The 14,669-nt window shown below is 39.4% G+C and overlaps 2 protein-coding genes across 2 annotated transcripts in view; one reads left to right on the forward strand and one right to left on the reverse strand.

Moving 5' to 3' along the window:
• spegb (striated muscle enriched protein kinase b) overlaps nt 1-2,691 on the reverse strand; it is a 75,905-nt gene extending 73,214 nt beyond the window's left edge. The window contains exon 1 of the mRNA XM_084420590.1: nt 1,518-2,691. Within this exon, the coding sequence (XP_084276716.1) occupies nt 1,518-1,944 (427 nt within the window). The 5' untranslated portion in view covers nt 1,945-2,691. The remainder of the gene's footprint in view (nt 1-1,517) is intronic.
• Nucleotides 2,692-6,082: 3,391 nt separating this feature from the next.
• LOC311298926 (major facilitator superfamily domain-containing protein 6-B-like) lies at nt 6,083-12,714 on the forward strand. The gene is made up of 4 exons (XM_084422247.1): nt 6,083-6,417; nt 7,623-8,567; nt 10,593-10,664; nt 11,291-12,714. Exons 2-4 carry the CDS (start codon nt 7,796-7,798, stop codon nt 11,485-11,487), a joined length of 1,041 nt encoding a protein of 346 aa, XP_084278373.1. The 5' UTR covers nt 6,083-6,417; nt 7,623-7,795; the 3' UTR covers nt 11,488-12,714.
• The last annotated feature ends 1,955 nt before the right edge of the window (nt 12,715-14,669 follow it).

Here is a 14,669-nt window from a genome sequence, read left to right on the forward strand (position 1 = left end):
AACATAGCAAAAATTCAAAGTTCTATTTGCCTTATACAGAATAGCTTTTCCACAGACGCCCTGGAGTACCTTCAGGGACCTCCAGGGGTCCAGAGACCCTTGGCTGAAAAGCCTGGAACTACACAAACCAAACTGGGTCCAGTTAGACATAACACACCCTTGAAAAAATATCCGATACCCAAAAGAAGATCATATAATGCTCAAGGTGCCAATCATTACCATGGAATGTAATAAATGTACATCCATTTAGCATTTTAAGAGCATGCTGCAAATACACAGTAAGGGTAAAAGTTTGACCAGGCTAAATAAAACACCTAAACTCTATTTCTGTTGATGGAGTGCAAATGAGAAAATGTTAGTGGCATCGGTGAAACCATAATACTGTCAGAATTATGTGCTGTGACGTGGCCAGTTCTGCACTGTTAAGGATAACAAAGAGACAAAGCCAAATATAAACATCTAAAGGACAATCCCCTCTCATCGGCTCACTGATCTAAAACCAACAAATGACTTCTGCTAAAAACAGCTAAAATCTACTACATATTTCTTTATGTATAAAATAAAAATTAACAGATTATTTTAGAGTATGAATGAACAGATCACCAGTTTTTTCAGATGATACTGAAATTTCAAGATATATTTGTGGGGGTGAGGGGAATATAACATTTAGCAACTTTACAAATAATGGGATTATTTTATTGTGCCAAATACTTCGCACTACATTTTTTTGAAAAGACTGTCAATAAATTTCACAATTTCTCCTTGAGATGAGGGTGTTAAGACCAACGTTTTAATTTTGTCTATGTATATACATTGAAAAGCATAGACATACCATTTTAGCTATATCGCCCAGCCCTATATGTTTTACATGTTCCCACACATTCCTTGTAAAGACATGGTCAATTAGACACATTTTAGACTGTGAAAGCAAACAACCTCTGCAACATTTCGGCCCCAAAGGTAACTGGAAAAAGACCACATGAAACCTCGTCTTTCCCATTTGAGTAAGAAGGCGAAGTGCTTACTTCAAAGCTTCAGAGGAGAAGACAAAGCACCCTAACATTGGGGGTGGAAATTTCGCAGCTCTACATTAAGACGGGTGAGCAGTTTGTCTCAGGCCATCAGCTGCCCCCATCATTCCACTCTCGGCCACCAAACAGATCCTTGAGGTTACTGCCACCATGGAACCCCAAACAAACAAAGTGACTGAAGAAGGAGGGGTGAATAATAACTGGATTATCCACCATTTTGTGAGACACATCTGAGGGGTGTTACTCCTTTAGCAAATTATCACGCATCACATTTTGGTGAGTGAGAACGTTTGCCTTCCACCTTTTTTCTCTGAAGTCTAAACTCGATAATGAGCTACACAAGCTTGATAATAGGGCACAATGTCCTTATGTTGGGGTGTTCCATTCATTTCTACAAGGCTGTACGTAGACTGAATAAGCCACTGACCTTTCAAAATGAAACATTAAATGTTAATATACTTTACTAAAAGCTACATTCGTAGTTACCTTCACCCAAATCCAAAACGGCTAGGACAGCACTGCTTCTGGCTTCTCCAAGATGGTTGGTGGCGATGCAGGTATAGAGGCCGGCATCACTGGGTTTGCAGTCTCTGATCCACAGGCCTCCATATTCCTGGTTGTCCATGTTGAGCCGGTCATCATTGTGGTACCAGTAGAGGGTAGGCTGTGGGTCTCCAGCCACTGCCACTTTCAGACGGATATCACAGCCGGTACCTACCGCAGCATTCCTCATCTTCCGGATGAACACTGGAGGAGTTGGGGTTGGGTAGACGGAAGCAGCGGTATCTGGTACGACCTGATCAGAACTGACTTTTGCCCGTTTCGATGGTATCCTGGGGCTGGGAGGCGCCATTCCTCTTGCTTCTTCATCAGCACCCTTCTTCAGGGTCATCTGGACCTCAGCCTTCCTCATGATGCAGTTGAGAGCTTCTTTACAGACTGCTGCACGTTATTGGACTGATTAAAGCTTCAATTTACATTAAAATGTATCTCTAATCTCTAAACTGTCCATAAATAAAATAGCTTTTCATAATTTGGTGTTTTGATATGGTAAACATATTCCAAACATTCAAGCAGACATTATCAAATGCAAGACTCCACTCCAGGTCTAAGTTATCGATGCCAGATAATGCAATACTTACATATCCAATGACTTCATAAAAAGGTGGAAATCTCTACCTGCATTAACAGAAGACCTTCTGAAAGGCCTTCAGGAACGTAGAAATTTCCCACAGGTTTTCTGCATTATAAATGTTTTGGAATATGTTTCTCACATCCTTGAGACATCCAATTAGAGAAACAGAAAACAAAAAGCTTAATCTTTGTCCAATTAGGCGAATGGAGCTTGTGCATGTACTCCTGGCTGGTTGGTATTTTTAGAGCGAGTCCCAGAGGATCATATTGCATTAGCAGCTACCCCTGTTGCCTTTTGGAATATTTGGCCTCAGCTTTTCACCCTCAGACTCAGGTCCCACAGTTCTTCGGCATCTAAGGAAAAAAATGACCACTGGATCCTTTAAGCGATTACTCAATTGCAGGATTTCCAACTCTGTAGTGGTTTCCAACTCAGTGCCTGCAGTGCCCAGACTTTCGTCCCCTTGCCCTCCAAGTTAAGCTGTCTCACTCATGATAGCCCCCTCCCTCCACTCGAATGTTCCCCGGGGAGGTTACAGACAAGTCCCACTAAGTCATCAAGGAACAGCTGTACCCTGATAGGTCAAGTTTTTTGGACAGCCCGGATGCTTTGGCCCAGCCCCTCATCTTCTTCTTTGGCACTAACAGCCAATCACAAGCTCCAGAAATTGTGACATAGTGGCCTAATGAGGGAGGGGTTCAGAATAAAGCTCTGATTCATGTGTCAAAGATAGCTGCTGAGTAAGAATCAACACCGTCACCAGCACCAGACTTGGCAGTGGGATTTTTTTTATTATTCCCTCAGAAAATAACATGATTCAACACACAAGCCTTGTAAGAATTCACATTATTTCCTATTATTATGAGAACAAAACCTATTGATATTTGATTATCTCATCAGCAATGGTAATAGTTGGCTAAATTAATGAATTCCCTCATGAGTGTAATGAACATAGTGATACTTTGCACAGTCCAAAGAACATGAGAACCAAACAAAAGACCTTAAAACAACAGCTACAATACAACATGGACTGCCATCTGCTGGACATGTTGTATACAAGCAACAATAATGCTATTTCATGGTTCAAATCTAGATTGTGAAGACGACAACAACATTCAATATTCATTAACTGTAGTGGTCGACTAGTGGTCGAAGTCCAAAGCTGGTAACAACATCTAGAGAGCTAGATAGCATAATGCTGATATTTTATTTAATATAAAACAGTGTTAGTTTAACACCATAAACCAGTGCACGCCAGTTGTGTGGACATCTCTGCTATTATAAAATAGATAGAATAATCTATATTTATCTTTATAAAGTGAATTTTGGTTAAATATTTGAAAATATTGTGTTCAATAAGTAAAAAACATTCTGTTAATTAATTAATTGGCTGATATGTCAGTATATCACTATTTATTTAAATGTGAATTGTATAAATAGTGACTATACAGATTATTGTATAATTTGTAATTATATATTAAAAGTAAAAATATTACTTCCACAGCTTCATGAATGTTTTACCTCACAAGAGTCTTGTCTTCTCTTGTAGATTTAACAGATGACTAATGTAAATAAAAATGTTCCCTACTTTATAATGAGATCATAAACAAGTAAAATGATTTCAGAGGGCTGAATTTCATGCTAAACATGTGCTCCCTTCTCCTCGGAACCCCCTTTGAAAGGAAAATCCTTTCTGCAGTTTGTCCTGCAGGACCCAGTTGTCATAGAAACAGCATCGCTCCCTAGACTGTTGAGTTGAGTGCAAATGTGTGGATGGTGCACAGGTCTCTGAGTGAGTGAGTGGGAGGGAACAGGGGAGGCAGATACAACACTTTACTATTCTAACACAATAAGGGAGATAGCAGATGTTCCACTAGGACACTGTTTTAGGGGCTAGGATGATTGGAAAAGGCATGGATGGATGGCAGGCATGGAGACACTGGCTACGAGAATGATTGACGTTAACGGAAAACAATGAATATAAGAGTTCCACTTACGTGTGGTCGAGTCTCACTTAAAGCTGGAAGCAGAGCGGTGATGCTGTGATGAGTGGAGAGTCTGGTGTGTGTAAAACATCGACCCCTGCTGGTTGAAAAGGTACCCTGATCATTTGGGTGTTTCCTCGGTGATGTCACTAAGGATAGAAGCTGCCCACTTGTGATGACATTTCAAATTTTATTCCGTCACATGCTCACACACACACACACACACACACACACACACACACACACACACATATATACATATACATATACATACATATACATATATATACATATATATATAGTATATATAAGCACAGCTTCACCACACACAGCTAAGTAAAACAGGCTGGTGGCAGACTAATAATTAATATTTCTGATGTAAAGATTTCTGTGAAACGTGTAAAGTTGCACAGAAGAAAGCCCAATAGGACCTGCCCTGTACAGTTTAAGAATCTGTAGCCATAGTAGAGGACTATTATTTTGTTGAACAGACCTGACCAGGGGTGCGTTTCCCGAAAGCATCGTTGGCCAACTATGGTCGCAAGTTCATCGCAATGTCCATTGAACTCTATTGGTAACGACGGAACTTGCGACCATAGTTGGCCAACGATGCTTTCGGGAAACGCACCCCAGAGCGACAACTGATGACGTCACATGCTCAGATTTGCTTGACCAATCGGCGGAAGGGGGCGTGTCAGGCCGCCCAGATGTGGAAAACGAATTTTGAAGTCATTTATTCGTTTTTTTGCCTGTGAACCAAAAAACGAAAAATCAAGCCGAAATCTCGTTTTTTCGTTTTTTTGAAAAAACGAAAAAACGAATAAAGTTTTCTCTGTTTTCTCATTTCTGATTATTAAATTTCAAGTTGAACAAAGAACTGCAAAGCGTTACACGGACCCCGCCATCATCAATTAAAAAGAGAAGGTGTGGGTACAAGAAAGACTGGGAAAATGAATATTTGTGGCTGAAAGGTGTTGAGGGGGATACCGAGAGGGCTTTTTGTGACCTTTGCAAAACGTCCTTCTCAATCGGACATGGAGGGGAATAGGCTACGATGTCAATCGTATTTTTTTTTTAAATACTTTTTTTTTAACTGTTCCTGTGGTGTTGAGCAACTACAATTATAATTTATTTAAAGTGAATAAATTGTAATGAAAAATAAATAAAATTAAATAGCTAAAGTAAATCGTAAGTGGAAGTGCATCTGTCAATTCATTGAATGTTCAAAATATTATGAATCTTTATTTAGAAAAAAATACACATTGGTTGGCCTATTCATGAGCATACATCAGCAATTACACATGTTTAGGGGAATAGGGCATTATTAATATACCATGTAAGGTGGTATGTGCTAGAAATGGGTAAATCACTATCAGTGAGTCTGCCCGTGGGGTGGGGGCACCGCCGCGCCAGGCAGTGTCCCCCATTGTCCCTCAGAAACATACCCCTTGTCCCCCCTTGGGCTTATTAGCAGGTGGTCACCCTAGGTCCAAGTCAAATCTCAACTCTCACTGTTTTGTGCCAGACAAATACGGCTTGGTTAGAATTATAGCCTGTATATTTTATATAGAAGTAACTACTGATTGGTACTTGTTAGTTGGGGTTTTCTAAAAGTTTCACGATTTTAACTTTATTGTGCGCCTGTAGATGTCGCTGTTTTATCACAATCTCTAGAGTTGGATGATATTGCACGAGCTCGCCGGTCGAAAAGCGAAAATGCTCTACTGCATACTCAGAAAAAAAGTTAATGTTAATAAATGTTATTTCATATTAAAATGCATTGTTAATCCATCAGTAATTTAACCCAAGAAGATAACTAGCCTATATTAAACAACAGTAGAGTCTATTTTGATGAATTAAAAACCTCAAACATCATCAACATATGCTTGATCTTAGGCATAACAACTTGTCATTGGCAGAGACGGGAAAACTTCAAATCTAAAACACAATATCAGCAATTAAAAACGAAATAGGGTGTCACTGTTTTCTAATGACATCAGTGGGAATGAAGGCAGTCCCACGAGCACGCGCACATCGCAGGCAGGTGAGAGATTGACGTCAGGTCGGAGGAAAAACGGCTGTGTAGAATAAACCTGCTCCTCTGCTCTACGGGATACATCGCTGTTTAAAGATTGTTCATAGAAAGTCAGGAAAAATCCAGGATGGTGATAAAATGATGGTTGGACGGGGAGAGCAGTTTGATGAAGCGATCGTCCTCCTTCAACGCCAGACGGTGAAATAACAGAAACTTCCTCACAACAACTGGGTAAGTGAGCTTGTATTTAGCCACACCGTCACACTGTATCAGTTGTGTTTGTAAATACATTTACGCATTGTGTGTGTATATATAAGCATATATAAGTATATATAAGTGTGTTGTTACTGTTATCGTTTCAGACAGGGACACCCTTTGAAGTTAAATGTGATACTGTATATGATATTTATGTTTTAGGATGGTGACTGTACCTAATTTCACAACAAAATGATCTCCAACTCGTACCTAAGAATGTAGTTTCATTAACACTACATGATATTCAACATTATATTCACTTGATAGTAGTGTTTAATGACCCTAATGTTCTTTATTATTTATAATCAAGGGCAATTACTGAATCTATTTTGTTTGAGGTAAATCTATATGACAAAAAACTCATAAAGGTGTGTTGCATTCTTATTCAACTTAATCATGTGGGGAAAAAAATAGTAGCCTACTAATTAGTTTCCTTCCTTGCTTCATTTGACATCAAGTGCCAGTATCAAAATGGTTTAATGCACAAAAATAAGCAAAATTGTACTTAATTTTAGGCTAAACATTGAAATGTAGTAATGTTACTATAATAAACCATATAAACAACATGCAAATTATTAGCATGTGCATATAGAAAAATATAAGCCAATCACATGACCCATAAATGCAACGTAACAATGTAAAATACAAGATATATTTATTATCATATACACAGTAAAACACCAAGGTTTTGACCACACAATTAAATTCTTATTTTTTTTGCAAGTCTCCCTTACACAAAAATATACAATATAAATACAAACAGTAAAAAAAAAAAGTGCAAATTATGTGCATTATGACAATGCTGATGGCATATCCGTCTCAAGCTCTTGTCTGAAAGGCAGCAGACAAGGAAAAAATAATCATGCTTTTAAAGGCCCTCCAAAAATTTATCCCTGGCAAAAACATACTATAATACTGGGAAATATTTACAAATAATATTTTGCTAGCAAAAATGTATATATCAGATTCAGAATGCACTGCAACTTTTCTGTGTCGGTCAATATAGAAAGATGCTTTTTGGCTCTTCAAGGTAATGGCATCTACCAGCAAAATGACCTATGCTAATCAGCCCAACCTTGACCAAATGGTTGCAACCCACCATTTGAGAATCACTAGTTAAAGCTACAACATGAAGACGTTATCCACAATGTCCTTAACAGAGGTTTATGTTTATCACACAGAAATAGCGAGTGATCGGGTGGCCATCCTTACAGATGATGAGGAGGACCAGAAGAGGAAATATGTCCTGTCTGAACCCTTTAACACTCTGTCCCTGGGGCAGGTGGCAAACACTACACCATGCAGTCAAACAGCACTGCCTGCCCCCTCAGAAACACTTCAGACTCCACAGAGTATGGACTGCACTGAAAGGTGCTGTGTGCGAATAGACAATCATCTCTTGATCTCCAAGGTCTTCTACTTCTTCTTTTACTCTGCATATGGCTCTTTACATCCCCTCCTTGCAGTATACTACAAGCAACTGGGAATGACACCCAGCCAAAGTGGCCTGCTGGTTGGGATCCGTTATTTTATAGAGTTCTGCAGTGCACCATTCTGGGGTGTAATGGCGAACCGCTTCAAGAAAGGGAAGGCGGTGTTGCTGTTTTCTGTACTCTGCTGGGTGGTCTTTAACTGCGGTATTGGCTTTGTTAAGCCAGCAGCTATGATCTGTGTCAGTAAGGACCCTACTGTTGCACCGCCAACCAATTTTACGAACTATACACAAGCTGGTAACCGCACTAGACTGCGAAGATACTTGACTGAGCATACGTACTCCGCTCCGTCACTTTCTCAGCCAATATTAGCAGCATACGGATCTCACTCTAGATACATTCGAAGTGCAGATGTAAATACTACAAGCACTCCCTCTGAAAACCCCACTGCGAATGCTGGCAGCATTAGTATGTTATCTAACTCGACCACGGCGCTGCCCCGTACCTCAACAGTCACTTCAAAATCTACCTTGACAATTGAAACGCAAGCTACCACTGCCAAACTCAAAGAATATTTAATAGTTTTCAATAAAGAACAAGTAGATCCTATATTTCTCCTGATCCTCTTGGTCATTATTATTGGTGAGTTCGTCAGCGCCCCGGCTGTGACCATTGTGGACACTAAGGCTGGGTAAAAAATAGATTTCTCGATTTTAATCGATTCTCATTTTTACGAACCGAAATCCCAAGAATCGATTAGTCATCCTGTTTTCAGTTGATGAATGAATGTAACATTGTAGCGCGCATCCCATCCAATAAATCGCAATAATTTTTGTGCTTTGTTACTATTGATATGAAACAAAGTTTCAGATTTCAAATTGCGTTCATTTTCTTATGAAATTCAAAAACATAAATACCGTTTTGGCGCTGTACCGTGAGATCGCTCTGGCGCAGCTCAGCTCAAGAGCAGCAGCAGCGCCTCCGCACATGATCTTATCTTCCGCCTTGATACCAGTTACCGTGCAAAATAAACATGAATGAGCATCTGAAAGTGTGTTAAAAGGTAGAGTACAACTTATTGAAATCCGTATCATGTGACATGGAATCGCTCAATCAGTGTTTCAACTGTGGAAAGACGTCAGTAAATCAGCTTGTAAACAATGTCATGTAACGTCACATTTACCTCAGAAAAAACGTATCCAGTGACCATAAACTCGTTAGTCAGCTAGAAAAATTAACTAAAATACTAATTCTTGATATCAACAATTCAATTTTTACTAGTTAAAATGATAGTTATTGATATCAGGAATTAGATTTCTACTATAACAATGGCAATTTTTGATATCAGAAATTACATTTCCACTAGTAACAATGCTAATTCTTGATATCCACAATTAAATTTTCACTAGTTAAAATGCTAATTCTTGATATCAACAATTTAATTTCAACTAGTAAAAACTATAGCCTAATTCCTGATATCTGTAATTGTATTTTCAATAGTGAAATGTCACCATAGGCTGCCATTCAAAATCCATTGTTGATATCAAGAATTGATTTCTTACTTGTTGAAATTCCAATTTCACATATCAGAAACACAATTATTACTAGTAAAAACCTTTATTTTTGATATCAAGAATTAAATTGTCACTAGTTGAAATGTCTGTTCTTGATATCAACAATTGAATTGCTACTAGTGACAATGTTCATTTCTGATATCATGAATGTGATTGTTACTAGTAAGAAAGCCATTTTAGATATCTGAAATAATATTGATATCAGAAATACATTTTCAGATATCAAAAATGAAAAATTTTACACTTGACATTTCACTAGTGAAAATATAATTACAGATATCAACAATTACATTTTTGATATCAAGAATTCAATTGTTGATATCAAGAATTCAATTGTTGATATCAAGAATTCAATTGTTGATATCAACAAGTAAATTGTTGATATCAAAAATTTAATTCTTGATATCAACAATTCATATCCTGGAAATGAATAAAAGTTAAAACGGCTTGCCATACTCGTGCTGATCTCCTTCTCACCTGTTTTCTCTTTAGTCTAATTTTCGTTGAGGACACGCTTCTCTTTAGTCTAATTGTTAGTAGAGGACACGCTATTTTACGTCCTGCGCTGTCTTGTCCTAAGTTTTCCGCTGGTACGTTAATTCTGTTCTCTGCCCAGCTATCCAGCTGCTCGGGGTCTGCTACCATATCAGCTGTCTGTGTATCTCCTCATCTGGCCTTGGGGGTTGAGTCTCGTTTGCTGATCTCTGCTACCCTGCTCTGGGACCTCCACTGCTGACTCTCATCAGCCAAGTTTTGACATTTGTGTTCTCTTCAGTTCTGTGTCTGCGTGACGGCAGACTCCTGTGTTGCCTTTTTCAAATAAACATTGTTTATGCACCTGCCTTTGCTTTTGGGTCCTCAGTTATCTCTGACACCACCATTTAAATGTTTATATTTCATGTAACTTTATTATTATAAAAATAAATAAAAGTGTAATTTAAGTGTTTGTATACAAATCAGTTCATTTTTACCTTCAATATTATAGTAGGCTAATGAAGCCTAGTAGGCTACAACCGACTCCCATAGTTTACAGTTAAGAGATTTGTTTTCCTTGAGAAAATTTGCCATGTATTGTACCTGATATCCAAAATAATCTATATTGAATCGAATCGAATCGAATTGTGAAATTTGTGTCAATACCCAGCCCTAGTGGACACTATCACTATTCAGTACTTGGGCCAACATAGAGACCGTTATGGACTTCAGAGGATGTGGGGATTGTTGTGGCCAATTCACGATCTTTGGTTCAATGTCTGGTTCAGGTCTTCAAAAAATCTTTCAGAGTCTAAGTTTCAGGTCCCAGAAGAATTAACTTTATTGTACAAACAACAAAGTGAGAAGCCGGCTGGCCATCCGGACATCTGATCTTACAATGGTCTGCACTCATGTTTTATACCTTTTTTCTCACCACTTGGTGTCCAATTACCTCACTTAGTGTCCAATTAGCGTTCATATAGTTATCTTTTTCTTTTTGCTCCTCCTCGTCACTTCGCCATGATTAGAAACACCTGAATTAATGTCCAATTCCTATTGGTGGCCATCCTGGCGCATGCGCTTTTCTGACAATGACTTTGCATATGGTTTTTGGGTACTTTTCCATCCCTATCCTCATTCAACCTTTTACCCAGTTTTTCTGTCTTGTCCTCACACGACTCTTATCCTCACATGCACTTTTGACATGTCCTGTGTTTCCCATCATTCTTTGTTTTCTCTTTCTCCCTTAGTTGTAGGCCTCCCTTATCCTAGGCCTAGTTCCTTCAATGTTTGTATCATGCATTTGGACTCATGTATGAGACAGATATAATTCTCCAACATAGACTCATGTATAAAATTCTCCAACAGGATCTCTGGGATGGGGTATCGCTATGCTGTCAGTGGGCATTTGGATCGACCACACACACATCACAATCTTCATCCAGGGCTCGGGTTGTGTTCTACCCGACTATACGAATTACCAAATTGCGTTCATAGTTTTTGGGGTGCTGATGAGCTCAGCGCTGATTGTGGCCACGCAGTTCCATTTTGACAACAGTGTTTGAGCATACCTTGATTGCACCTGGTGGACCTGGTTTGTCAAGAACAATGACACATATTTCTGCTGATTTGACACCAAATGAATTGGTTAAAGTAATTTCATATTTTCCAACATCCTCTCTTGTTGCATCCTTGATGACAATCTTGGATGCTGTCTTTGATGTCAGAACATTAACTCTAGTTGTTTGCTTCAATGAGTGACCATCCTTTTTCCATGTAACCTCTGGAGATGGTCTGCCTCTGAATGGAACATCTATTTTGAGATCATCTCCCGATTTTACACTGTAGGTATTAAACAGCAAATCAATAATGGGTTCAATAGTAATATCTCTTGCCACAACAGGTGCTCCCAGCGGTTTAGTATCACTCTTTCCTTTGTCATTAAGTGCTGTAATTCTGAAGCTGTATTCCTCTCCTGTTGTAAGCCCTTCAATTGCTTCCAGTGCCTTTACTGTAGCACATACTGTCCATTTATCTGATCCCTTAGTCATCATTTCCACCACATAGCCTGTGATTTTGCTGCCACTGGCTTTTCCCATGCTAGAGTAACAGTGTGGCGAGTTACATCAACAACTGTAATTTTACCAGGTGGTAAGGGTGCTTGGGATACTTTGATAGCCTCTGTGGTCTCTGCAGGCAAACCAACACCAAGTTCATTCACAGCCAATACACGGAAGTGGTAAAGACCTCCTTCTTGAAGATCATCAACCTTGAATGAATTTCTGACACAGCTGTTTGTCACGGTTGTGAATGCCAGCCTTTTAGATTCACGCTTCTCCACAATGTAATGGGTGATCTTGGCTCCACCATCGATGGCTCCCATTGTAGAAGGACAAAGTCTCTCTTTACATCCCTAATTTCAAAGTTCACTGGAGCACTTGGAGAGTCAAGGACTTTGACATTAATAAATGCAGATTTTGAGCCACAAATGTTTTCAAGGGTCACAACATACATTCCTGTGTCAAATCAATTAACATTGTCAATAACAAGCACAGTGTAAGAGCCTGTAACTTCAATTTGAGCACGCTCTGGTAAGGTACCATCTGCCTTTGTCCACTTAAACTCTGGCTCAGGCCTTCCCCTTATAGTGACAATTAAGCGTAGTGTTGCACTGGCACGCACAGTCACACATTTCCTAGATCTGAATCAAGTTCTACCTCAGGAGCTTCAAGTTTTTCAGCAGCAATTACAGATCCTGGAACATCAACATGTTCTCCAGCCCCCTCAATATTAATTGCACAGATGTATTCTGCATTTTCCTTTAAAGGGTTAGTTCACCCAAAAAATAAAATTCTGTCAGTAATTACTCACCCTCATGTTGTTCCAACCGCGTAAGACCTTCGTTCATCTTCGGAACACAAATTAAGCTATTTTTGATGAAATCTGAGCCATGTTTCACTCCTCCATAGGCTTCTATGTGACCGAAACTTGCTGGCCCAGAAAAGTTATTAAAGAGATCGTTAATATAGTCCAAGTGACTCCAGTGGCTCAATCTTAAGTATATCAAGCGACGAGAATACTTTTTGTGCGCAAAAACAAACAAAAATAACGACTTTATTCCACTATTCATTTCCTTCTCTCTCGACCTCTAGTTGGTTCGCGTAGTGTTTTTGCGCAGCGCTTCTGTGTTACACGTCACCACGTAGGCTCACTATTGGTCGACGCCGGTCATGTGTGTGTTGCGTGATGACGTGCAACACAGACGCGCAGCGCAAAAACACTACGAGGCCCAGAGAGAAGGAAATGAAAAGTGGAATAAAGTCGTTATTTTTGTTTGTTTTTGTGCACAAAAAGTATTCTCGTCGCATGATAAACTTAATGTAGTGCCACTGTAGTTACTTGGACTATTTTAACGATGTTTTAATAACTATTCTGGGCCGGTGAGTTTCGGTCACACTGGAAGCCTATGGAGGAGTCAAAATTCTGTCAGATTTCATCAAAAATATCTTAATTTGTGTTCCGAAGATGAACAAAAGACTTACATGGTTGGAACAACATGAGGGTGAGTAATTACTGACAGAATTTTCATTTTTGGGTGAACTAACCCTGTGAAGTGAGTTGTTTGCACACCGGTTGGAGGAGTGCACACAGTCCATTCATCTTCACTAACTTCCTTTGCCTCAACAATGTATCCTGAGACCGTTGCACCGCCATCATAAATTGGTCTATTCCATGCTAAGGAAACAGTTGTGCTTGAGTGGTCTGTCACTTTAGGATTATTAGGAGGACCAGGGTAATAAGTTGCATAACAAGCTTTGTAATATTCAGATGGTTCACTTGGTGTGCCCACACCAGCAGCATTTTCAGCAGATACTCTGAATTCATAGATGTGTCCCTCTGTAAGCCCAGTGGCTCTGAATCTCAAGTCATTGAGTCTTTTCTTGTTACACTTTGTCCATTGGATACCCTCTTTATCACGTTTCTCAAAAACATAACCATCAATTTGTAATCCACCATCCTCCTCTGGCCGTTCCCATGTGAGGACTATTGAGTCTCTGGTGATTGCACTTGCTTCTGGAGTTGAAGGTGGTCCAGGTTTGTTGAAAGGATTTTTTGCAAGGACAGGTTCAGATTCAAGTGGTTCACCAATACCATACTTGTTTACTGCCATGACTCTGAATATATACTCATTACCAGGTAGGAGTTTAGTGACTTTGTAACTGATAGCTTGAATTGTTGGTTCCACTACTGTCCAAGACAGTCTACTAGTTTCCCTTTTTTCAATGATGTAATGAGAAATACCAGCTCCACCATCATGTGATGGGTGGCTCCAATGCAAATAGCATTTTTCTGCTGTGACACCAGTTATCAGGGTTCGTATGGGTGCTTGAAATCCGTGAAAATGCTTGAATTTTGATGGTGTGTTTTCAAGGTTTGAAAAGTGCTTAAATTTGGGATAAAATGCTTGAAAATGCTTGAAATTGTAACTGTATTTCTTTCACAACAAATACCTATCTGACTGAATAGTTCGTTTATTAAATGGAGAAATAAAATGTAGCCCTTCAGATACAGAGCAATTAGCGCTACGCTGGTCTGAGCAAAAGTAGGCGGAGTTTTCATTTTGTTTTCCGCGCTTGTTTGGATGCCCCGTTTTTATTGGCCGCGCGGGTAATCACTGAGCGCAGCGGCAAAAGTTGAACTATTTTTGACCGCGGCGTGGGCGCGAGCTCGCCAATGCTTTGGCCGA

The sequence above is a fragment of the Rutilus rutilus genome, assembly GCF_951802725.1.
Source record: "Rutilus rutilus genome assembly, chromosome: 10".
NCBI lineage: Eukaryota > Metazoa > Chordata > Actinopteri > Cypriniformes > Leuciscidae > Rutilus > Rutilus rutilus.

Coding starts and splice junctions, on each gene's coding strand:
- LOC311298926 (XM_084422247.1), top strand. CDS start 7,796: ATGGACTGCACTGAAAGGTGCTGTGTGCGAATAGACAATCATCTCTTG. Junction 8,568..10,592: donor TGTGGACACTAAGGCTGGGT/AAAAAATAGATT, acceptor GTCAATACCCAG/CCCTAGTGGACACTATCACT. Junction 10,665..11,290: donor TGGACTTCAGAGGATGTGGG/GATTGTTGTGGC, acceptor ATTCTCCAACAG/GATCTCTGGGATGGGGTATC.